Source organism: Heterostelium album (assembly GCF_000004825.1).
Source record: "Heterostelium album PN500 unplaced genomic scaffold PPL_scaffold14, whole genome shotgun sequence".
In the NCBI taxonomy this organism is placed as follows: Eukaryota; Evosea; class Eumycetozoa; order Acytosteliales; family Acytosteliaceae; genus Heterostelium; species Heterostelium album.
Window position 1 is genome coordinate 536620 of NW_008805076.1, and position 25839 is coordinate 562458.

The 25839-nt window shown below is 31.4% G+C and overlaps 9 protein-coding genes across 9 annotated transcripts; 5 read left to right on the forward strand and 4 right to left on the reverse strand.

Annotated features, from left to right (window-relative positions):
• Window positions 1-84: 84 nt before the first annotated feature.
• PPL_10559 (cyclin family protein) lies at window positions 85-981 on the reverse strand (the record flags this gene model as incomplete). The annotated part of the gene is made up of 3 exons (XM_020581328.1): window positions 85-367; window positions 437-600; window positions 676-981. 3 exons carry the CDS (start codon window positions 979-981, stop codon window positions 85-87), a joined length of 753 nt encoding a protein of 250 aa, XP_020428115.1.
• Window positions 982-4230: 3249 nt separating this feature from the next.
• On the reverse strand, window positions 4231-5377 carry PPL_10560 (GATA-type transcription factor; the record flags this gene model as incomplete). The annotated part of the gene is made up of 3 exons (XM_020581329.1): window positions 4231-4449; window positions 4528-5276; window positions 5359-5377. The coding sequence occupies 3 exons, from the start codon at window positions 5375-5377 to the stop codon at window positions 4231-4233; spliced, it is 987 nt and encodes a 328-aa protein (XP_020428116.1).
• A 99-nt stretch (window positions 5378-5476) lies between these two features.
• PPL_10561 (uncharacterized protein) lies at window positions 5477-6667 on the forward strand (the record flags this gene model as incomplete). The annotated part of the gene is made up of 3 exons (XM_020581330.1): window positions 5477-5504; window positions 6373-6526; window positions 6643-6667. 3 exons carry the CDS (start codon window positions 5477-5479, stop codon window positions 6665-6667), a joined length of 207 nt encoding a protein of 68 aa, XP_020428117.1.
• A 2142-nt stretch (window positions 6668-8809) lies between these two features.
• On the forward strand, window positions 8810-11683 carry mcm4 (DNA replication licensing factor MCM; the record flags this gene model as incomplete). Its single annotated transcript, XM_020581331.1, has 3 exons — window positions 8810-9716; window positions 9785-10201; window positions 10284-11683. 3 exons carry the CDS (start codon window positions 8810-8812, stop codon window positions 11681-11683), a joined length of 2724 nt encoding a protein of 907 aa, XP_020428118.1.
• A 599-nt stretch (window positions 11684-12282) lies between these two features.
• Window positions 12283-12984, forward strand: PPL_10563 (uncharacterized protein; the record flags this gene model as incomplete). Its single annotated transcript, XM_020581332.1, has 1 exon — window positions 12283-12984. One exon carries the CDS (start codon window positions 12283-12285, stop codon window positions 12982-12984), a length of 702 nt encoding a protein of 233 aa, XP_020428119.1.
• Window positions 12985-13063: 79 nt separating this feature from the next.
• On the reverse strand, window positions 13064-18085 carry PPL_10564 (uncharacterized protein; the record flags this gene model as incomplete). The annotated part of the gene is made up of 4 exons (XM_020581333.1): window positions 13064-14686; window positions 14774-15757; window positions 15980-17057; window positions 17235-18085. The coding sequence occupies 4 exons, from the start codon at window positions 18083-18085 to the stop codon at window positions 13064-13066; spliced, it is 4536 nt and encodes a 1511-aa protein (XP_020428120.1).
• A 90-nt stretch (window positions 18086-18175) lies between these two features.
• On the reverse strand, window positions 18176-21060 carry PPL_10565 (carboxylesterase/lipase family protein; the record flags this gene model as incomplete). The annotated part of the gene is made up of 7 exons (XM_020581334.1): window positions 18176-18211; window positions 18301-18772; window positions 18838-19368; window positions 19437-19624; window positions 19713-19970; window positions 20117-20208; window positions 21051-21060. 7 exons carry the CDS (start codon window positions 21058-21060, stop codon window positions 18176-18178), a joined length of 1587 nt encoding a protein of 528 aa, XP_020428121.1.
• Window positions 21061-21243: 183 nt separating this feature from the next.
• On the forward strand, window positions 21244-23734 carry PPL_10566 (endosomal membrane protein; the record flags this gene model as incomplete). Its single annotated transcript, XM_020581335.1, has 2 exons — window positions 21244-21923; window positions 22186-23734. The coding sequence occupies 2 exons, from the start codon at window positions 21244-21246 to the stop codon at window positions 23732-23734; spliced, it is 2229 nt and encodes a 742-aa protein (XP_020428122.1).
• Window positions 23735-24028: 294 nt separating this feature from the next.
• Window positions 24029-25669, forward strand: PPL_10567 (uncharacterized protein; the record flags this gene model as incomplete). Its single annotated transcript, XM_020581336.1, has 3 exons — window positions 24029-24245; window positions 24447-24913; window positions 25184-25669. 3 exons carry the CDS (start codon window positions 24029-24031, stop codon window positions 25667-25669), a joined length of 1170 nt encoding a protein of 389 aa, XP_020428123.1.
• Between the last annotated feature and the right edge of the window lie 170 nt (window positions 25670-25839).

Here is a 25839-nt window from a genome sequence, read left to right on the forward strand (position 1 = left end):
AGCTAAGCTCTCACTTTTTTTTATTTATTATTGATGAAAAAGAAAGAGTCAAATAATTTAATATATATTAAATAATGAAATTAATTAAGGTTGTTGTTGTTGTTGTTGTTGTTCTTTTCGTTGTATTTCTTTTTGTATGTCTTTCATTATTGCTTGGGTTCGGTCGGTGATATTACATCTGAATTCGAAAAATATATGTGTGAGAAAAGCATTGACGGTTTGCTCTTCAACATAAAGTCGGTAGCACATGATCGATAGGAATTCCATCTCCATTTTGATAATGTTGGTTGGATTGGTATCGAATTTACTGGCAATTCTATTCATATTAATTTTGGATTCACTATACATTTTTATCGCTACTATACAACTAAAAAATTTAAAATATAAAGATTAGTAACAACAATATTGTTAATGCTGATTCAATGATGATATTTACCTTGTCAGTATTAACCACAAGACTGAACTTTGTCTAATACCAACTTTCTTTACGTATTTATCGGCCAAAAAGAATGCTGTAAACAGGATGTAGGTTGATTCATTTAGGTCTTCAATTAACCATTGTAATATTACTTCAAGGATTTCGGTGACGCCTGCCTCCATCTGAGACTTTGAGAGCAAGGTTTCACGGTATCCAGTCTTTCCAGTTCGGTTGGACTCTATGACCCAGCTACATACTTTCTTGACCAGGAGATCGGCAGATCCAGATAGGTAGTCACTGAGGAATGGGAATCTATTGAGTTGTGATGGGGAATTCCTTCTGCTTGAACATGAGGAAGAGGAGCTTGAGTTCGGACTGGTCGAGTATGTAGATGATGGTGGTGATGTGGAATGTTGTTCTTGTTGTTCTTGTTGTTGTAGTTGTTGATGTTGTTTATTACTATTATTGTTTAATTGATTGGTGGCGATACCACAATCAATGTAGATACACTTGGAATTGACAAAGTGATTGTTATTGTTATTATAATAGTTGGTTGATAACATAATTTAATGATATAGGCGGTATTTGTCACTTTTGGGTAGGTGTAGTAACCAAATGTGGAAGTTTTCGTAGTGATAATTTGCAAGCAATGTATTGTATCTATTATTATAATAATGTTGAATTTTAGTAATAAGTAAATTTATATATATTTGAAATGGTTGTTATTTGAATTAGTATATTTAATGTATTTATATTAAGATTGGAATTAAAAATGATATTTATTTTAATTTAAATTAAAAATAAATGATAAATAATTAATTTTATTTACTTGTAGCAATATCAATCGACAACTGGTCAATCACATTTCATTAAATTGATTCAAAAATGTTGTTGTTGTTGCTGCTGGTATATGGAGTGTGTGTGTTTTATTCAAAAATAAAATGCTGGTCAACAATCTAATACAAATTTGCAGCAATTCAATAAAAATGTGTGAAGATAATAAATTTTTATTTGATAAGGTGCTGTAATTTGTGTTTTGAAGTTGGTGTTGGAATTTGTGGTTTTGGTGCTGGTGCTGGTATTGGTAACAATATTGTATGAGATATTTTTTTAATAGGATATATTATGATAATAATTCAATACAGGTATATAATATGTGAAGTATTTGATATTCTTGTCGTTGATGTCTTTTTGAAGAAAGTTACAAATATCAGGCTTTACATTTACAATGATATTGAATATATGAAGTAGTGTATTGATTTTGTTTTTGTTTTTCACAAAATTTTAACACACATTTATATATTTGTATATTTTTATTTATTTGTATTAAAATTTGTATCTCTGTTGTTTTGCTGTGGATTTTGTTATCTATGACCAAAAAGTCAAATATTTATTACAAAAATAAATAATTTAAATCAACCCACACTTTTAAACACATATTAATATTTATATGTATTTTATTATTTTTACTAAGATTTTAACAGAATGTAAAAAGTGAAAATAAACATAGATAATTGAAAGATTTAAATTTTTATTGTTGGTTGTTGTTGTTGTTGTATGAGAATTGGAATTTTGTTTGAAGTGCTCAGTATCATCGCAAAAGATACATACAGATAATTATAATTATAAAAAAACAGGCATTTATTTCCTCTGTGGGTACGGGTGTGAAATTGGGAGAGAGTGTGTGTGTGTGAAGTTTATAAATAAAAATAAAATTTTTTGAATAAAAAAAGAGGGTGAAGTGGTAAGTTGAGAGGAGTTTAAACTTTAATTGGTGTGTTATTATATTAATTGTCAGTATTAGTGCGTGTGTGTGTGTGTGTGTGTGTGTGTTGTTTCTTTTTTTTTTCAAACAATTTTGAGAGAAACAGTTTGTAGTAGTAGCAGGAACACCAATCTTATAGATTTCGATCTATTTCATTTGCAAAGCAGGATGTTAGTTTTTCTTGTTCTCTCTTTGTTCACTAACCATTAGTTTACTCAATGAGTTTTTTTCAAACACACCCAGTTCACACACACACACACAGTACATGTTGTTAAAACATAAAAAACAAAAAACAAAAATTAACAATTGCAGAAACAGTAAAAAACCACTTTAACTTCTCTTGGTAATATTTGAAATTGTAATGGTTTTTATGGTTACCAATTGTCGTTTGACATTCAAAGTAATGGTTCGAACATTGAGATTATTGTTACTTTGTGTCTTTTCGTTTTTTCAAGTAACACCAACAACAAAGAAGAGCAATAAAAACAAAGATGACAATTAATTAATAAACCATCTAAACAACAACAACTATAATAAAACAATAAAAATCTGAGCAATAACGTATGTCAATGATAGTCGATAGTATGTTTACAAAAAGGATTTTACCAACTTGAGATTTAGTTTGGGTTTGGGGGTATTGTTTTTGAGGTATGGAACAAATACGGTAACTATGATAATGATAAAATAAATAATAATTATTACAAAAAAATAAATAAAAGCAAAATGAAGTAAAGAGTCACTGCACATGTCGTTTTTCTAATTGTGTTTGTCTCTGCCTGGGGTTATTTAATTAATTAGCTGGTATTTTTTTGTTTTAAGAGTACAATGATTGGATGGGGATTTGAAAAATAAATAAATAAATTTAAAACATTAAAACTAAAAAAGGAAATTTAAAAAAATTTTGAATTTTAGAAAATTAAACAGAAATTTAAAAAGAATAGTGATTGGACCAGTTTTTATTAACAAAAAATAAAAAAGAATAAAATTCATTGGAATTATTTCTATAATTTTATTTTTTACTTACAAATAATAAATTGAATTTTTAAAAACAATTTTGATTCTAAAGTAATAATTTTCTTTAGATTTATTAATTAATTTACAAATGTATAATTCTTCAATTTTTATTTTGTGTTTTTTAAAGATAATGAATAAATAAGGTGTTTTTTTTTTGATATTTAAGTATTTTATAAATGGAGTAATGTTTCAAAATAATCTATTTAATTCAGATTGAATCAATTTTTTTATATCAAAACCAAAATATTTATTAATAAAACATCAAAAAAAAATTTTTTGGTATTTTTTGGAAAATCAATTGAATATGAAATCTTTGCGGGTTTCCTAATTAATTCGAATCCAAGATATCCTTAACCATCAATAATCACTTTGAGTTTTAAATAGATTTTAACCCCACTCTTATGAGAGAGGTATTGAATTTCATTTTTAAAAAAATTAAGAATGTCGTTAAAACTAAAACAACTTGAAGTACTATATTAAAATCAATCGGGAATAATTTTAGTTAGTTTGTTTTGAACATTTAGGGAATACAAGACGAGTTTACTTTTTACCGTTGAGGATTTCTAAGGTTTTTTTTATTCGTGTTATTTCATTTTATAGGTTGGGTTTTTTTTTTGCACACCTTTTTTGTATTCTCGCCATTATTTTTGCAAAATGCACACAAAAGCTGTGCAAATTATTTTCATTTTTTGGGGATGCATAAAATGAAATTACACATTTTTATTTTATTTCAGTTTTTTAATTTAAATTACTTATAAGAACCAAGTTTGGAGGTTATAATGTATCAATTTATATGCCTTTGGTCTTTAATTTTTCTTTTTTTTTTTTTTGTCACAAGTTGTTTAGATTCAGATTTAGGAGTACCTGTTTATTTTCATCGGAGTTTGTTTGACAATAACCATATCAATGGCTTTTAAAAAAAAAGATGATTAAATGACTGTACAATTAGCAAAAAAAAAAATGCATTTGTTCAAATGAAAGGAGACAAAGGAAGTTATTATTTTTGTAAATTTACAATTTTATCGAAAACCTTTTAATTTAGGATATTTGATAATGACCCAATAGTGGCCACGGTAGATGATTCTCTTTCTTTTCGCATTTGTTTGGCATATTGGAGTCCACATGCATTACATAGCGATGTTTCTCCGTCAGGACCTCTTCTCCACTCTGGTGTTTCTGTTGTCTCACATTTTGCACAGTGTCCAAATCTTTCTTTTGGTGGTCTACCTCTTTTTTTTTCTCTATGATTTAACTATTTATTTTAATAACGATTAATAATTGTTAATTATTAGTAATTATAAAATTAATTTTTAAATTATAAATTGTTTACCTTTTCAGTATTTGAATAGGGAGCTACTTTTGTTGGTTGATGGTTTTTCTTTTTGTTTTTCAAAGTTGGTACTGTTGGAGATGATGCTGATAGTTGTGATTTTAGATATTCGAATTGTACTGACTGCTGACCTGGTGAAGTAGATGGTGAAGCCGTTGGTGAAGTAGATGTTGATGATGTGTTTGATGACGATCTTGAGAAATACGATTGTAGATTCTGAAGACCCGTTGATTGAACAGATGGCAAGTAGAAATCGTCAGAAGATTCCTCTTCAAAGCTTGTGATGTTTTCAGATTCGTCATCGGATGAACCAAAGTATTTTCTGCAAAAACCATTATCCGATGATTTGTTTAGCGAGTTGGTTGAAAATGATTGTGAAGTTGTTATTTTATGATTAGTAGAAAAATTGTTATGATTGTTATTAATGTATGGATTAAAATTATTTCCAATTGTGCTATTATTATTGATATTATTATTGTAATTATTATTATTATTGAGTGAAAGATTATTTCTACTTAGATTATTATTATTATTATTACGTGGTGAATCGATCTCTTCGATTTGAAGATCATTTTGTTTTTGGTTTGTATTAAAGTAAAATTGAGGTAAACTATGTGATTTTGTTATTTTTTGGTGTTGAGGTGCGGAATTTTTATTTGTAAACAATGATGGAAGAAGTTCATCAATATAATCATTGTGAATGGTCAAATCAAGTATCTTTGATTTATTTCCAGAAGAAGGGAAATGATCTATAGATTTTTAAAAAAACAAATTATTAATATTAATATTTTTCCTATGAAATTTTTTTGTATTCTAATAATTGCTAGTTACATTTAAAGACAGTTGTCATTTAGGTTTTTATTTTCTTTTTTTTTTTTCTTCTGAAAATATTGAATTGTGGATATGGAAATTGAGGATTGGAATTTTAAATTGCAATAAATAAAAAAAAATGTATAGTTATTTTTGTTTACAAAGTTGTAATTTTGAAAAAAACAAACAAAACAAAACAATGATTGATACCAAGGGAGATTGGAAATAGAGTTGTCTTTTTGATGTTTGTGATTTATAGAGGTCTCGAAAAAAGATGATTTAAAATATTTTGTTGTTTGTTTGATAATTAATGTTTAAATTTCAAACTATAAAATTGTTTGTTTTTTTTGTTATTTATTTGTTTAAATGGATTGATGGTTTGAGATCACCGAAAAAGGGGTAGCTGCTGTTTTTCTTCTTAAGAGTGTGGAGTTGATTGAAGCAAGCATAGGAGAGGTGTGTTGTGTGAAGAATCTTGTTTGTGTGTTGTTTAATGTGAAAGACTTGGATTTAATATTAGAGATACAAAAAAAATTAAAATAAAAAAAAAAAAAAGAGGAGGAACAAATTAACTAAATGTGTTTTTGTGAAAAACAATATTGTGAGTATATCTAATGGTATATCTACAGATGAATGGATTTAATAGGGATTGCTGAATCATTTTAATGCTATTACGACTGAAGCAAAAGTGCTATTTGCACGCTCAGTATGGAGAGGTGGAGGGTATTGCACACCTACATTTATTTAAAACGTTTCAATTTTAAAACAAATACTATATGGTGAAGTTTGATTGAATTTAAAGCGAATGAGTGAAAGCAAAGGGTGTTTGATAGTGATGGGTGTTCCAATATAAATATATTTACATGATTGTGTTTGTTATGTTCTTGTTTGTGTGTGAGAGTGTGCCAAGTCTAATATTAATATTGGTGGTTGATATTAGAATAAGAAAGATAGTTATATCAACACAAAACACACTCACATTTTAATTTATTTTTTTTGTTATAATTAAAAATAATATTAATTATTAATCTAAAGTTGAATATATTCTTTATATGTGTGGTGTTCTTATTGGTATTGTTTGCAGTGGTGATCGTAGTAATAGTGGTGGTGGTGGTGTGGTGTGGTGGTCAGTCGACACTAGTGAAATGAAAATAACTTCAATCATCTTATTTGATTGGACAATAATTGGGTATAATTGAGTATAATTGATCAGTCGTGGCATTAACACATTATTATAGTACATTTATTTTTAACAGCAAAAATGATGCATATTTTAATGTTTTTGCTTTTTTTTTTTGTTTAAAGATGGTGTTCATTTAAATCAGATTAATATTTGCTTCTAAACACACAACAAATACGATCAATACCACCACAATCATCAACCACACTCACCACAAACCAGGTTTAGTGGTAAACTTCACACCACTTCCAAAACTAAAAAAAAAAAAAATAATTTGATTGAATAGTTGGTTTCTTTTATATATCTTAAATTTTTATTATAATCGAAATTGATTTTACCATTAATTGTTACTGGTTGGTGGTGGTGGTATTTTGTTTTTTTTTTGATTGATTTCGTTGTTGTTGTTGCTGATAGTGGTGCGGTATTTTATTACTATTGAATCGGGCCACACACACAATAAATAACCTCAATATATACATATATAGGCAAAAAAATATATATCAATATTTGATACCTTTAGCCTACCAATTAGTCATATCTTCTTAATCAATAGCTTTATTTGTATGCAAATGACTCGACATAGTTTAGAGTTGTGTGGATTTACTTCACAACATGTTTTGCTTGCAACTGGTCGCCAATAAATACACAAAGTGATCAGCAACACAACAACAACAACAACAGGTTATAGCTGGATTTGGCTTGATAGTTTAAAAAGATTGAGTTGATATTTGTAATTTGACAATAAAAATTATTGAATTGGATGAAAGAGAAGAGAGAGTGTGTGTGCGTGTTAGTTTGTTTGAATTGAGTGGTAAATCAAATATATATAAGATGTTTATATTTATATAGGTTTAGCCAATCAACTCTGTTCATAATATTTGTTGAAAGTTATAGTAGTGCAACAAATATAAATATAAAAATAAAACACTCTATCACCATCCTACACCACTCTTCACTCTTCTCCTTCATCAAAATTCACTTGCTCCTTTCCACTTTCAACCTAAAAAAAACCTTTTTCTTGAATATATTTTTAACTTGCTACCTTTCCTTTTAAGTATAAATGGTAATACAATAATTTTCTAAATTAAATTACAATTTTAAAGTATATAGTTTGTTGTAGTTTGTTACCACCACTAACCACGACCAAAGTTAGCAAAATAACAATATTGTTAAGATTGACTTTATTTGCAATTTCTTTTAACAATTAACAATCTCAGTATTATTGCAAATTTAAATTTGCTTATCAATAGTTATTTTTGTTGCTGTTGCTTGTTGCTTGTTGCTGATTAGTTAGTTAGAGGAAAGTTTTGAGGAATGGATGTGGTGTTTGAAAAAATATTTAATTAACACAAAAATGAATGGGTGTAACAAAAGTATTTATCTTGTGTTTGTTTGTGTTGTTTAGTGTAGGTATAGGTAGTAGTAAGAGTAGGTGGTAGTTTTTATAGAACTTATAGCTTTAGTTTTGTATCTCTTTTTTCACTCTCTTTGAAATCTTGACTATCAATCTCTCCATCGGGTGCAATCGTCACTCCATTCACATACTTACATACCTACAACATAATATTCTTGATAAGGTGCCAGGGTGAACATGTACCACACACTTGGGTCAGTCAGTTAAAGAGAAGTTTAGAGATAAATTAATTTGATTTAAACATTGCTTGTTGGGTGTGTTTAAAAAAAAATAAATAATAAAATAAAATATAAAAATGATTGTTACTCTTCTTTCTTAGTGGTCAACTTGAAAACAATCATAGATTTGTGATGAATTGCTATGATTGTCATTCTCACCAAAATGATTAACATCATATATTTTAAACAACACTAACATATTTAGATATATAATGATATGATCACATGATCCACCTTTTAAATACATATCATATTACGTCGAGTCGATAATAATTGTTTGTTTAATTGAAGTTAAAAAAAAAAAAAAAAAAAAAAAAACCAAATCACAAAGTCCAAAAAGGGAATATCTATATATATATGATAAAATAATTATTACTAATATAACTAAATTATTTTGATCTAATAAAAATTATCTTTAAGTTTAACATCTATTATCTTTTACTAGAATATTAAAATAATTTAATTTGTAAAAAATGTTAACTTTTTTTTTTTTTTTTTTTTTTTTTTTGAATTGATTAACTCGAAATTTGAAAAAAGGCGCCATGATTGATCAATCAGAATCAACTGGTTGTGTTATTTGATTAGATTTTGAAATAACATAACCTTTTTATTTAGATATATTTTATTTTATTATGATTTAAATTATTAATAGAAATAGATATGGATCCTTTTGAAAATTATGAAGTAGAAGAAGATAATAATAATAATGATGATGAAAATCCATCAGATAATGAAAATGATAATAATAACAATAATATAAATAATGGCAATAGTAGTAGTAGTAGTAGTAATAATAATAGATCAGTAATATCAAAGAAACCAGCAGCAGTTTCGAAAATCAATTTTTTAAGTACAAGAGGTGCAAGTAAATCGTCGATCGATGAAAATGGTGTGGGTACTTCAGCATCTAGCGGTTCAAAAGATGTAAAAAGAGGACCAAGAGATAAGGATTTATCCTATGAGGACGATGATTTTGATAGCTACTACAGTAAAACAAGTGATCTAGCTAACGGAGGTAGTCAACCACTATCGTCGTCGGCTGCATCCGCTATTCCGAACGAAGGTATCTACATCTGGGGTACCAACATCAAAGTCAGTGATGTTCAAGTCAAATTCAGAGTATTCATAGAGTCATTTACAATTCAAAAGCCAACTTCAACCATTTCAAATAATAACAACAACAACAATGATAATAGCGATAATGAAGAGGAGGAGGAAGAGGAAGAAGATGAAATGGATATAGATGGCAGTGGTGTAAGGAATAAGAATAATAAAGGTGAAGTCATTATATTATATTTAGATATGTTAAGAATGTTAAAAGAGAATAAGAGTAGACATTTAAATATCAATATGACCTATGTCTATCAGTTTGATCAATCGCTCTATTACATTTGGGTCAGATACCCAAATGAAATGATACAACTCACGGAGCAGGAGATCAACAACATCTTTACAACCATCTATCCAGAGGTACTAGACGAAGTTACTGGTGTACTCACTGATCCAATCGAACTACATCCATTCAACCTTAAAACAACGAAACCAATGCGTCAATTGAATCCTTCAGGTAACTAACACTAACTAAATTTAATTACTTATTTATCATTAACTAATTTACAATTACAATGATTATAGATATCGATCAAATTATTTCGATTAGAGGATTGATTATTCGAACAAGTCCATTGATTCCAGAGTTAAAGACAGGTTTCTTTCAATGTTCTGTGTGTAACTTTACGGTGGAGACAGAAGCAGTCAAGCAAAAGATTGTAGAACCAACAAGATGTCCGAATCAAAACTGTAAGATTCTATCTAGTATGAAGTTGGTTCACAATCGTTGTTCTTTCTTTGATAAGCAGTTTATCAAGTTACAAGAGACACCCGATGCCATCCCAGAGGGTGAGACACCACACACCGTATCTATGTTTGTATACCGTGATCTTATCGATATCGGTAAGCCAGGTGACCGTGTAGAGATTACCGGTGTATTCAAAGCAAATGCATCAAGAGCAAGCGGTACAACCAAATCACTTAGATCTATCTATAAAACATGTATGTTGTAGAGTTAACACAATCAATATATATTAAACAAATTAATTACTAACTAATCAACTTTAACGATCTATCTATATAGATATTGATGTATTGTATATAAAGAAAACAGATAAAGGTAGAAGACATGATGATATATCGGTATTGAGTCAATTCAATTCAGAGTTGGCGGATATCGATGAGTTTAGAGTGAGTGCAGAGAGAGAAGCAGAGCTACTGAGTTTGTCAAGACGAAAGGATATCTACGATCTGTTGACAAGGTCGTTGGCACCGAGTATCTGGGAGATGGACGATGTAAAGAAGGGTATTCTCTGTCAGTTGTTTGGTGGTAGCAACAAGCAGGGTCTGGGTGGAAGTAAGATTCGTGGCGATATCAATATCTTGATGTGCGGTGATCCCGGTACCAGTAAGTCGCAGATGTTGTCGTTCGTCCACAAGATTGCACCGCGTGGTATCTACACGAGTGGCAAAGGTAGTTCTGCTGTCGGTCTGACTGCCTACATCACGCGTGATCCAGACACGCGTGAAACCGTGTTGGAATCGGGTGCGCTGGTCTTGTCTGACGAGGGTGTCTGCTGTATCGACGAGTTTGACAAGATGTCCGATCACACCAGATCGATCCTTCACGAAGTGATGGAACAACAAACGGTGTCCGTAGCGAAAGCCGGTATTATCTGCTCGCTCAATGCGCGTACCAGTATTCTGGCGTCGGCCAATCCCAAGGAGTCGCGATATAATCCGCGAATGTCCGTCGTGGAGAACATTCAGTTGCCACCGACTTTGTTGTCGCGTTTCGACTTGATCTACTTGGTACTGGATAAAGCCAATGAGAGACACGATCGTATGTTGTCGCGACACATCGTTTCGCTCTATTGGAATGAGAATCCCGCACCGCAATGGACGATTCCCCGAGACATGATGACCGACTACATCAGTTATGCGCGCAAGAATATCAATCCTATCATCCAAGAGGACGCTGGCGAACTGCTGGTTAAAGGTTATCTCGAGATGAGAGCTCAGGGCGGTGGAAGAACGATCTCTGCAACGCCAAGACAACTAGAGTCACTGATACGTACCAGTGAAGCGCATGCCAAGATAAGATTCTCGCCTGTGGTGGAGCCAGTCGATGTAACAGAGGCTATCCGTTTGGTGAGGGCTGCACTTCAGGTGTCTGCAACCGATCCGACCACCGGTACAATCGATATGGATATGATCAACACTGGACGATCGTCGTCGCTGCGTATGGAGATAGAAGCACTCAAGGAAGCTATTCTCGGAATGATGGGTGCTCGTACAACACCCTGGACACAGGAACAACTATTTACACAAGCAAAAGCATTTAGCAAACCCAACGATAACAAACCAGCGTTTTCAAATATTTCACAAGATGAACTACTCGATGCACTCAACCAACTCTGTCAATCCGAGGAAATCAAGGTTACAAAGGGTATCAATCCCACTTATATTTTAATGACTAAATAATTTAGAAATGATTTAAATCAAAGTAGTTTAGATACAATAATATTGCTAATAAACATCATTATCAGCTACTTCAATGAAGCTGAATGAATGGAAAAAAACAAACAAAACTAGAATAACGAAGCAAATTCGCTCCACATTAATTAATATTTTTGTGATTTTATTTTTTTAAATTTAAATTCTAAAGATATATTGTTTTTTTAAGAAAATCTATAGATTGTGAAAGTCAAATTATTATTAATTATAGAATAAATCATTCCTTTCATGAATACCTTACACACCTATTTTTATAAATCTATTTTTTTAAGAAATAAACAATTATCATTTTTCCCCCACCACACAAAAAAATTGGTTGTCAATCATAGTTGTCAATTTTTGGATTTAAATTTTAATAAGTTTCAAGAACTTTGTCAATCAAATAATTATTTTTATAGATTTTTTATTCTTTTAGAACTATGAAATTAAAGTATAAAAAGGAAAAATTTTAAAATGTATTTTCAAAAAATCATTTCTTGAAGTCTTTTCAAAAACAAACGTATGTACAATTCAATTAAAATCAATATAATTATTTACTTACTAAAACTTGTGTCTTGAACCATAGAATGTTAAATAGAATTAGTAATTCTAAAAGAAATACTTTGGAGTATTCAGTTCCAGATGATATCATTGATGTAGATAATGAAATAGTAGAAAGTACAATACCGCTGGTTGATCAATTAAGTAAGAAAGAACAGATAGGTACATCTTCAATCAAATCAATATCTTCAAATATTGTAAGCCCAAGTATTCCAACTTTTGAACCGCCAAGCCACCATGTTCCAACTTCAGTTTTGCAAGATGCACTACATCGATCTGCAACCAATCAAGTTAGCTCCAAAAATCTTCCTAGGATTTTAGAAGAACTTAAAAGTGTTAATGATTATGCTAACCTTTTATTGTCAAAGTCAAAAGAAAGAGAAGTTAGAAGAACCACTCAAAGTCCAAAGACGACAATTCTACATAACAAGAAAAAAGTGACCAACAACAACAAAGACATCAACGACAAAAATAATAATAATAACAATAATTTAAATATTAGTAATAATCAATCGAATTTAAACAACAATAATATTAACGATATTCATAATAATAATAATAATACTCCTATTATTCTCAAACTTCTCTATAAACAAGGTAATATGTCAGTCTATCAGTCCAGAGTATATGATCCTAAAAGACAAAGAACTTTTCTTGTTACTAGATATATTTCAACTGTATTAACACCAGAAAATCAAAATATAATATCCAACATAATAGTCAATTAAACAACCAAGTACCAACAATTCTATCAACCATCATATTAATAACTATTAATTCAAAATGTTTATTAAATAAAAAAATTTATTACTCTAAAACATCCAATTTAAATTCATTAGTTTTCTGTGCTTCTTGTATAAGTTGTTTACTTTGAGTTGGTTTGTTGATTGAGGATGCTAGACTGGATGCAGCAATATAGAGTGATGTAATTATGTCATCGGTGTTGATTTGAAGTGGTTCCAAGTTGGCTTGCTCCAAATAGGGTAAGAATAGTTTATAATGTTTGTTTAGATACTCAAACTGCGCTACGTTAACCAACCTTCCTACTGTTTTTTCTACATGTCTAATGATTTGTGAATATTCAATATCTAGCTTTTCAAAATCTGTCATACATTCTTTGAAATTAAACAATAACACGTTTGCCATTGATCTTGACAAATAGAAAAGCATCTTGTGTTCCTTTGATATCGAATCATTCTCTTTAATCATATCACTAAATATCTTTACCAAAATCTGTCCATGAACAGATACCAATCTGCATCGTATCTGGTAGTTTAACATTGAATCTGAATTCAACTCCAACCATCCTTTTACATAGATTGATTCTAACCTATCCAATGCCGATCGATAATCGCCTTCTATGTAATCGATAGTTGAAAGATGTAATGTCGCTACTGATTTGATATGATGGTTAATCTTATCATTGTCCATTATCTTATTTAGTACTGATTTAGCTTGATTAAATCTACCAAGAGAGATGAGTGATGTTGACAACAGTACTTGAGCTACGTAGAAAGTTGGTTGTTTTGTTACTAGCGCTTGTAGTTTATCAATACCTCGACTGGATTTGAGAAACATCACTTCTGAATAACCTCTAATAGCTTGGAAATATAATTTGTCAGCTTCACTATCGAATCGATCCAATTTCTCTTCGGTATCAAATAGGACTTCGAGTTGATCTTCTGTTGTTGCATCTATTGTCTCTGGGAATGCACCGAATCTTAAAGCATATCCAATCGATTTGCCAGACTTGATTAAGCTTTCAACTCTTTTGTAGGAACTCTCATATGTGTCTGGGTTTAGAAAATTCTTCACCAAGAGGTAATCTATGGATTCTGAAGTCGTCGAAGGATAACTAACCATTTTCCATGGATATAGATAGAATGGTGAGTTGCCGTTTGAAGGTATATAGTTGGTGGCCCTGTCTAATATTGAATTAATCATACCAGCTATACCGTATGGAATTTGGAATTCTAGATTACCACGAATCAGTAAATCTACCATTATCGAAGTAGTCTGGAGAATAGATTTCAGATGATTGAGAAATATGGAACCATCATTGCTGGGTGATGTTGTTGCCATATGCTTCTCAAGCAAAGATATCCAAAGGGCAAGGGATTCAGCTATCTCTTGGTTTGATGACGATCTCTTGATGAATAAAATTCGATCTCTGTCTGTCTCTGAACATGTCTTTTCTTTGAATTCATTCCACTCCTTCCAATTAAAATCCAAACTCAAAACATAATCGGAAGCAGCCAGTCCCAAAAAATCGACCATTTCTCTGGTCACTCCAATAGTAGAACTTAATCTTTGCACATCTGCCATACTCTCATTTATAAACTTATCACATTCACTTCTTTCCAGTTTCAAACGAGTCATACAAGCTATAGTGTTTGAATACAATTCAAATCGTTCATTTTTAATATTCTCCTATTAATAGACCGTTAATGTTAATAATGTTTATTAGATAAATAATATGTTTAAAAATCTTATATGAGTAGAGTATGGTTTACTTACATTTAAATGTTTGATTGCGATTTTCGCATGTTTAAGAGAATCTTTAAATCTTGCTACTGCACGCTGAGAGTATAAATAGGCAAGAGAAGCATTGATTTTGTACGGTTCATAATCTGGATACTTTCTAACTAGAAGTTCGAGTGAGCCTATCGCTCCTTGGACGTCTGGTCTATGTTTGGTATATATAAGGTGTTTGACATTAAGAGCAGAGATTAAAAGTTCCCTACTAATAACTCTCCATTCTGAATTCTCTATTTCATCGAATGATGCTAATCCACCGTCAATATGTTCCAGTGACTTTTCATATTCCTCTCTTCTATACTCTAGCAGTCCCAACTGTATTGAATCGAATGGTATGAACTCTTTTGATTTCTCCAACCTTTTTAATATAGAATAGCATTGTACATTATCTCCGACACTGAGAAATTCTAAATAGGCCGGACGTACAATATAACCAGGTAGATCGGTATTCAATTTAGTAACAGCTCTAAAGAAATCAGCCATTGTGTGATCGATACTAGATTGTTCAATTAGCTCCCTTACTGTGGCCACCAAGGTTTCGTAAGCTCTTTGAAAATCATCGGTCGATTTGAAAGTAGCGGTTGTATCTAGAAGCGAATTGACAGCAGCGCAAATGGTATTCCAAGTTTCACTCTTGTTATTCAATTTCGAACAGATTCGAATTCTAACTAAAAGTGCTTTGAAGTCATTTGGGTACTCCGCAATAACCTCATCTATCTTCTTCAAGGAATCTTCATCATGATCAATAAAACTAAGTGTTTGAACATATGTTAGTTTCTTTGTATATTCTTGATCTTTTCTATTGATATTATTATTAACTGAATCTCTATTAAATAATTTATTAAAAAAACTGATTGATCTTTTAAAGTTTAAACTAGTTTGATCAATTTTAGATCTACTACTATTAATATTTATTAAATATGAATTGCTAACAATAGATCTTTTTAAGCATAACGGATATGACTTTAAAGAAATATTGCCTATCGTATTACTGAAAAACCTATTCATTATTATTGTTAAATTGTGTTTATTATTTATATAAGTGAGATTTTTCTATAATCAAAATGGTAATTTTGATAAAACTCATTTCCAAAAAATCTTTAATCGAGATATTTATAAATCAAGAAATTTAAAAAAAATATATAGAAATTATTAAGATAATTTATTTCCTAGGCAATAAGATACCCAAAAATTATCGATTGGAACATTTGGATTTGGTTTGTCATTGGTAGTGATGAAATCACTTTGATTCATTCCATTGTAATAGATATATTTTACGACACTTTTAAAACTTCTGCTGGCTGCATATAATACTGCATCCTTTGAGAATTCAAGAGTTGTTTTTCGATGAAGGAATCTTATTAAATACATGTGACCACGCTCGACTGAAATATCCAGTACTTTGGTAGAATCTAGCAATCCATTATGATGTAAATACTTTATCTTTTCAAAATCATTGATTTTTGCTAGATCTTCACAAAAATTGGGTGGCATTGGTATTCTTTTATATTCCAATAGGTATCGGATGAAACCCAATGACATATTCCATAGTTTCGGTAAGAGCTCCTTCCATTGGTCATCATCCAATCGCTCCAATAGAAAGTGTGCATGATCCAAATGGGTAGTTGATAGATCTTTTATACTGATATTCTTTGTGCAACTATTGATATCGCAATACTTGTTGAAAAAGTATTTAACAGATTTGAATGGTAATGCATAATGGTTGGTATACATCGATTTGCCAAAAGCCAACATACTTTTACTATCCAACGAAACCGAATCGAAAAATAGATCGACAAGGTCAAATCTACCGTATCGGAGTGCCTCAAAGACATAATTCAGGTGACTGAATGTTGCTCCCAAATCAAAGAGAATTTCTACTATTCTGATATCGGTTCGTTTTGTAATAGCAAACGATAGGTATTGTTGAATAAGTTTGGGTTCGTTGATGGCAATCCATTCTACTACTTCGTATTGATTGTTGGTGATTGCATCTTCGAGTGAAGATATATTTGGTTTGATTGCCGTATGATTATATAGGAATTCTATTGCTTCCATTTGTCCTTTGGCAGCAGCAAACTTGAAAGAATCATCGGTTGGAATCAGACCTAATTCCAGCACCAAGTATTCTAAAATATCAATATGACAGTGCTCTGCTGCCTTGTCGACGAGATCCCTTCTGAAAGTGGTTGGTTGTGTCTGATAAAGATGTTTCAACATCTCTAGATTTCCTCTTTCCACTATGGTTTTCAAAGATGATCTTCTACATTTGATTCTCGCGTCAATATAGTGCATGGCGTCTAAGATGTGGATGTGATTGTTCTCCGCAGCGACAGAGAATGCTATCTTGCCAAAAAACTGTAGTCTACAGCCACCTATTTTCCTCATCATTTTCAAGTTTCCGAGCGCAGCAATTCCCGCTAGATTGGCTCGAGTATACCTTAGTTTTTTCTGGAAAATTAGGTGATCCAAAATCTCCATTTGATTGTGCTGAATTGCCGTTTGAATTGCATGGTTATCGTTTAAGAAATAGTATATTTTTTTATGCAGAGTATCAAGTAATTTAAGATCACCTATCTTTATCGCTTCGATAAGCACGCTTCTACTGAATCTAACTCCGGTTCTCAACAACCAATCGATGATATCGCGATCACCAAGTGAGAACAGTTCAGTTGCAGTGTCAGGACAGCAAGTAACACCTCGCTTTTCATTTAACCATTTAGCAATGTCGAAGTTTTTGTGTTTGAATGCAACATCTCCGATTTTCGACCAATCGTTATAGTCGTCACCGTACTCATAGATCTGTTGGAATAGCTCTAAATGACCGTGTTCAGCACAAGCACAGAGAGCACTATCCAAGTTTTGTGATTGTCCGAACTTCTCGAGGAAATAGCCAACCAAGTGGAAATGACGGTTAACCACCACCAACGACAACTCTTCGCCGCTGAAGAGTTCACCGACTTCAAGGAGATACTCGAGCAGTTGTAGATTGCCTTGTTTAGCAGCGACACTCGGTAGAGGATAAACAAAATCCAAAACTTGAATCGGATGTATAATATCACTAGACACTAAACTATTATTGATCTTTTTATTATTATTCTTTTTTTGACTTTTTAAATTCTTTAGTTGATCTATATATCCATAATAAGCCAAATGATATTCACTTATAATCAGTTCTGACCATTTCAATACTGATTCTTCAAAAACATTATGAATCAAACTAACATTATTAAATAATAATTTTCTAATATAAATATTATTAATTATTAAATTAAATAGATTATTATTCATTTTTTGTAAATTATTAATTATAATATTATTGATTATTTATAATCATTTAATCAGTTCCAAATAGCTTTCTGTTAATTTTAGCAATAGGATTCAAACAAAAATATCTTGATCATATGATCCGAACTTCTGCAAAAAATAAAAGTGTTTTTTTGTAAACTTTTAAAACTATTCGTATTACCAACAAACTTTATTTTTATTTTATTTTTTTACCAAACTTCATAACCAATTGAATCCCAGAAGTCACAGAATTCCTTTTTCAAACCAGATTCTACAGAGATTGGTGTCTGTAAAACCAAAGTGATATCGTTTGATTGTGTGTATGCTGGCCATTGGATTGTTGGGGTGTTACCAATATTTGGATTACTGTTCTTGGCGAAATTGGTCCAGTAATCAACCATTTGATCGGAGAGAATTTGTTCTTCTGCAGTGAAGTTGAATTGACCAGTGCTTCTGACAGAGTCGAAAACGTATGGTAATTCCATTCCGTGGCAGACATGAGTCTTGCACATTGGGAAACCATTTGGGGTGTAGGCATCGAACGATGAAACATGTTGGAATTGATATTGATAGACATCGCTAATACCAGCAGCGGTCAAAGAGACTGCTACCTTTCTAGTTGGACATTGGAATACAAAGTCTGTACCGATCAACGACATCAAATCTAAATAGTTACCAGTAGAGGAGTTGCTATAATATAGTTATACCTACTAATTAGTAAAAGTTGATAATTTGTAAGTTTGTTTTATATTTACAATGATGATTTGTAGTGTGAATGAACCTGTGGAGCATAACGACCAAAGATATCGAGCAAAGCTCCGTTGTATTCGAGTGCAGAGATTTGAGTGGCGACGGAAGCAATGAAGATTAAACCTTCATCGAAAACAGTACCCAACATCACTGGAACTTTGTTGAATTGACCCTTCTCGATGAGTGCCAATGGTTGATCTGGAATCAAAGCACCATCGATCACTGGAGTCCATGGCAAGAATGAGAACAATGGATGCAAAATGTTTACTTTATTCATGGTGTTATTCGAGGCAATGAAGATCTCTTCACCAGTTTTACCCAACATACAATTGAGATCATCGATCTTGCAACCCAAATCCTTTGAGAAAGCCTCTGCCAAACTGATCATCTGGTCGTAGGTCTTCACTGGAAGACTCAATGGATCGGACTCAATGATGATACCCTTCATCAATCCTGCAGATGCCGGTGAAATCAAATGAATACCTGCACTGGTACCACCTGCAGATTCACCAAAAACTGTAACTTGTGATGGATCTCTAAATGATATAGAATACAATTATTATTATTATATTCAAAATTGTAAAGTTAATATTATACTACTTACCCACCAAATGCTTTAATATTATCATGTACCCAGTTGAGTGCCAGTAATTGATCTTCAAAACCATAGTTTCCTTTGAGTTCTGGTGAAATCATGAATCCGAAAACACCAAGACGGTAGTTGGTTACAACAAGGATTACACTTGATCTGTTAACAAAGTTACCACCTTCATACAATGGAGCGATTCCACCCTAATCATTTAAAAAGAAATATGTTTGTTAGTAATATTTTTCTTTTAAAATGATTTATAAAGTTGAAACAATGTTTTAGTAATCATACCATTGTGAAACGACCACCAGGATAGAAAATCATGACAGGTAATGGACCGGCAGATGGATCAGCTTGAATTGGAGCATAGACATCCAAGTACAAGCAATCCTCTGATGTTACATTTGGACATACACCAGCAGGCATCTGACAATCTTGCAAACAATCGGGTCTATTGAATGAAGCATCGTATGCACTTTGGCCCCATGGAGTTGGTGGTTGTGGTGAAGCGAATCTTAAATTTCCAACTGGTGGTTGAGCAAAAGGAATCTGTTAAAAATAACATATCAACCAAAATGAATAAAGAAGAAAGAAACAAAAAATAAAAGTAATAAAGTTAGATTTCTCGAGAAATAAGAATAGTTATGTTTATCAAACTTTATTTTTTTCAAAAGACATAAAAACAATATACATACACCCAAGAATGAATTATGAGTATCATGACCAACACCATTGATGAGACCATCGTCAATCTCAACTGTAACGGTAGAAGCTACAATCGGTGTTGCTATATATATTAATACAGATAATAATAAAACAATTTTATAAAACATTGTTATAGATAACTAAGTATTTAATTATAATACAAATTGAATTGGAATAATCAACTTTAAGGTTTCATTTTATAATCCTAAAGTTCTCATCAATTTTTAAAAAAATACAGATATTTTGAATAAATCTCGGCACAATTTTAATAATGTTTTCAGGTTTTACCTCATTATCAGTATTAAAATTAAGATAGTTTTTTTTTTGTGAAAATTGATGCAAAAGATTAATCGAATTCTTTTTCGCAATGGGGGTTTTACCTTATTATCAGTATTAAAATTAAGATAGTTTTTTTTGCAATAGTTTTTTGTTTTTTTGGAAAAAAATCATCAAACTTTAAAGTTTTTTTTTATCATAACCCACCAAAACTAAATTAAATTCAACAATTTTTAAGATGATATGAAACTCACAGCAAAACATTGCAGGTATTTTTATCTATCCTTTGAATAAATAAGTTTTTAAAATAAAAAATTCAATATTGTTATCTTTTTGAAATCCTTTAACCTTGCAAAAAAAAATTGTTTTTCTAAAAGATAGATTATTGGCCCTTTCTTTAAGTATTATGCAATAAAATATATCTAAGAAAAAAATTGTGTAATTGTGTTTTCAAATATTAATCATTTATATTCTCAAAGTATCAATATTATTAGATTTAACCAAGTTTAAAATTTGATTATTAATTAATGGGAAATCTAACTTTAATTTTATCCAAAAGGGCAAGCCTTCAAAGGAATTATTAGATCTTTTTTTTTTTTTTTTTCTTTTTTTTTTTTTTTTTTTTTAACCATAATTAGATAAAAAAACATCTTGACATTTTAAGATTTGATAAGTATTGTCCTTTTTATTTTCTTTTTAAGAATTAAGAAACCCTGGCTCTTTAATTTAAGACTTTAAAAGAAAATAAGGAAATCTACTCTTTTTTTATTTGTTATAATTTCATTTCCCACCAATATTTGTTTAATATTCAAATTTATAGAAAAAAAGAAAAAAAAAAAAAATGAAATATTCATTAATTGTTTTCATTTTATTTGCTTGTTTAATTGTTAGTTCGTTTTCAGATGACTCACCATGTTTGACCGATCCAACGACAGATCCATGCAAAAACTACACATATGATGCCACTGCCGATCTCAACACTCTGTGCGCAGCCAACAATAATGGCTCAATGGTAATTTGTTCCATCGGCCTTGCTTGTACCGGTGCCAAGTCGAATGTCGGAGTGTGTGCTCCATTCTCACTTTTGGCTGACGGTTGCACTGGAGAATTCAAAACCGCTGACGCTTGCAAGAACTATAATGCGTTGTGTGCTGCCAATTCCGTTGTTGAGCAATGCAAGACTCAAGCAGCTACACCAAATCTGCCAACAACAGCCAAAGTCAACACGGAAATCGTATCGATCTGTACAGAGATGCCAACGATGAAAGATTGTGCCACCTGTCCGTACAATACCACAACTACTGGAACTCCAATGAATTGTGATTCATTCAAGGTCTACAGTGCCCTTTGCATTGACATGCCAAAGATGAGTCAATGCGCTGACTATAACAACTACTGTAAGGAAGGAGAACCCATTCCAAAATCTTTAATCGGTTCCAACTATTGTGATACACCTGGATCTGCTTCATCTCTCAAAGTATCTTTTGGACTCCTCTTGTTATCAAGTTTCATCTTGACATTGTAATAAAGATTATTATATTCCTCAAAATTTAATAAATATAAAAGATACTGTTCAATAAAGAATATAACAAAATAACCTCTCGTTAGCTGTAATATTTAATAATTAAAATGAATAATATAGTCGGTAGATCTACAATTTTTTTTGATCGATCATCGCAGGTTAATTTTTTTTGCAAAGTAATCGATCACAAAATATTATATTTTTAAACAATATCTTTAAAATAATGAATAAGATAATATTTTTAAAACTATTTAATTTTAGATTAATTAGAGATTTAATATTTGAATATGTTAGAGTAATATCAAAGCAGATTGTAAAGAGTGATATGCTAAACACATTGAAATGGCATCAAGTCATAACGATACCTCATCAAATGGTTGCATATGGATACTTTGATCAATTAAAGGAGTTTTACGATGGTAAATTGAATCACAAGTTTTGGGCTGACGATGAACATAGATCGTATGTCAGTATGCGTGCCGCTGAAATGTCGATACAGGTCAATAGAATCGATATTCTCAAGTTCTACATCGATCAAGTTAAGATACCAACCAATACGAGTACATTGATGATCTATGTTGCCAAGTATGGACGTTTAGAGATGATGGAGTACTTACACAGGCGAGTACGTGATTCCGGATGGGATTACCGAACCGCTCTAAAAATGTCGCCAAACAGCAAGAATTTCGAAGTTTTTATATGTTTCTTAAAGAAATACTTGGCAAGTCAACAACATTTAGGATCTGACGACAGCCAGCCATTTTATAGTTTAGATAATACCTTGAATATCACATTTGAATGTGCATTGGAAGCTGGTCAGTTGGAAATCATGGATTATTTGTACAATAATTATAACATCGATATTCATTCAGAGAAAATAGTAGAGATCCCACTTAAAGTTGGTGATATCAGGTTAATAGAGTGGCTGATAGATAGGAATGTAGATATTTGGGGATTGTACAGAGATTGTTGTATTCTAGATCGAGCTCTTCTCTATGGTAATCTCGAACTTGGTAAATGGATCCATGAGAAGCATACTGGCAGCAATATCGATACTGTCATTGCATCAGCGAATGCAATGGATAATGCAGTCCTTAGTAAAAGACAAGATATAGTTGAATGGCTACACTATAATAGAAGTGAAGGTTGTACGCCTAGTGCTATGGATTATGCTTCATCGATTGGATCAATCACTGTGCTGCAATGGTTCCATTGTAATAGAACTGAAGGATGTACATTCTTGGCGTTAGACAATGCAACACAAATGGGCAATATCGATGCAGTTCGATGGCTTCACGAGAATCGTACTGAAGGTTGTTCAATTAATTCCTATATCAATAGTATTAGAATGAATTATCTAGAGATCTTTAAATTCCTTCTAGAGAATCGCTCGGATTTCCCAAAAGAGAAAATAGCGTCACTTATAAAATATACATTAAGATATTCAACTGAGTTTCTATCTTACTTTTACGAAAACTATCACTACACTGTAAACGAAATAGATAGTCACATCAGAAAGGCAATCAGTAGCTCAAATAAATATCAATTAAAATGGTTACTCAAACGACATATCGATTTATTCAAACAAAATAATAATAATAATAATGTAGATAATCTCAATCGACTTGATATTAATCACCTAATTTCAGGTACCAACGACTCACAAATGCTATTGATATTGAATGAATTCAGAATAGAAAATTTAGGAATAGTCTATTTCAAAGAAAGAAATTCATTTTGGTTTCAACTAATAATTATGGTTTCATCAATAATAATATTAATTAGTTTATTTATTCAATACTTTATTTAATTCTGTAATTATGTACATAAATAACTGTAAAATATATTCTTCATGTTTAGACTTTAAAAAACGGCGCAGCATGATTTAAGGCGGGAAGCTCTTAAAAAGTGATAAATGCTCAAATAAAAAAAATAAAAACTCATAATTAAAAAATTAAAAATAAAAATTAATGACAAAATGCATATGCTTAATGAGAATTGACGATTTTGAGAATTAACAGATTTCTCTTGAGTATTAATTGTTCGATGAGATTTGATTTAAATATGTTTAAACCGTACAATAATTTATTTATATCAAATAATAATGACAGTAGAATCATTAAAAAGAAAGAAAAGTAGTAATAGTAATACAAAAGTGAAGAGAACAGCATTAGACAACAAGATGTTGGCTTTTGCTGTTGAAGATCTTTTAACCTATGGAGTTACTGATGATATTTGTAAAAAATATAATATATCAAAGTCATCTGGATACAGATATGCTAGACAGTTCATAGAAACTGGTGACATTAGAGAGTTGTACAGTAAGAAGAGAGGGCCTGTCAAAGGAAAGAGAACCAAGATAACTCCAATGCTTCAGCAATTCATAATGGACAGAGTAGACTCTGAGCAATGCATCACTGGAGAGCAGCTAAAGAGAGAGATACAGGACCGCTTTCAGGTTTCAGTTGGGAAATCTACAATCAACAAATTCATACATGATCGAGGTTACACTTTCAAAGTAGCAGCACAAGAAGATATATCAAGAAACACACCCATTATCATTAATGATAGATACACCTATGCAAATCTACTTCTGAAGCAAGGAAAGAGACCAGATCCAGATCATATCATCTACTACGATGTTACCTACTTTGAAACCAATTTGGTAGCTAGGAAAGGTAGAGCACCAAAAGGTAAACCTGTTGTTAATCGCAAAGGTCACAGAGGTTTCTACGTTAAGATGCCAACAGGAATGAAACAGACAGGAATGAAAAGAAAAACAACTGAGGCAGAAGCAGAAGCAGAAGAAGAAGAAGAGGAATATCAAGATACTGAGGATATAGAACAAGAGAAGGAAGAAGATGAAGATGATGGTGAGCAAGAAAGTGGAGAAATAGAGGAAAAGTTTGACTATGTTAATGGAATCCCATTTACAAAGAAACCAACAACTAGAGGTGGCAAAGCTGAAACGATTGCAGTGGTTTGTGCTGTAACTGGAAGGAAAATATTAATGGCAAGATCTCAGTTTGGCCATTTCACTAAGGATGCATTCAGATACTTCTTTCGCACTTTGTTACAGAAAATTAGATAAAGAGTACCCCAATCAATCATTTACATTCATTGGAGACAAATGAAGGTATCTACAAAGATGCTCTGTCATTACTCTCAACTGATAAATACAAGAGACATAGATCTATACCGAATCCCAGATTTTCCCCTTTCTTGAATGCTATTGAATATCTATTCAATCAGTTGAAAGCTAAATGTTAGAGGTGGTCAATATCGTACAATCGGTGATCTGTTGACAGCCATTGGCAATTCATTCAAAAAGATCCAACCAGAGAATCTAGAGAACTATCACAAAACAGTGGAACACTATCTTTATTTATCGTTGGATAAATTGCCAATCCACAGTTGGAGAGTCACCCTGGATAACAAAGTTAAAGTTCCTTTGGATCCACCTGAACGACAATGGGATTATGCACATCAGACTATTTTCATGGCAGAGAAAGAGCGATTAGACACACCACTTGCAAAAGATGATGATAAGAATCAGCCAAAAGAATCAAAGAACTTCATGTTGGAAAATGGTCAAAAGGTATTCATTTATAAACAAAATGAAGAACCAACAAGCTACTCTGTTACAACCAAAAATAAGACCACTGCTAAGAAACCAACCAAGACAACTAAGAGACTACCAAAAAAACTAAAGAAATCAACCAAAACAACAAAGAAATCAACTTAATATTCTAAATAAAATAATTGTCAATTAGTCAATTCTCATAAACCATGAGCATTTTTCCCTTTTTAAGCTTCCCGCCTTAAATCAGTGGTTGTACTGCTCCTTTTTTTATTATTTTGGATAGTCGAACATTTACATTTTATAATTATTTTAAAAATTCTATCTAATTCAAC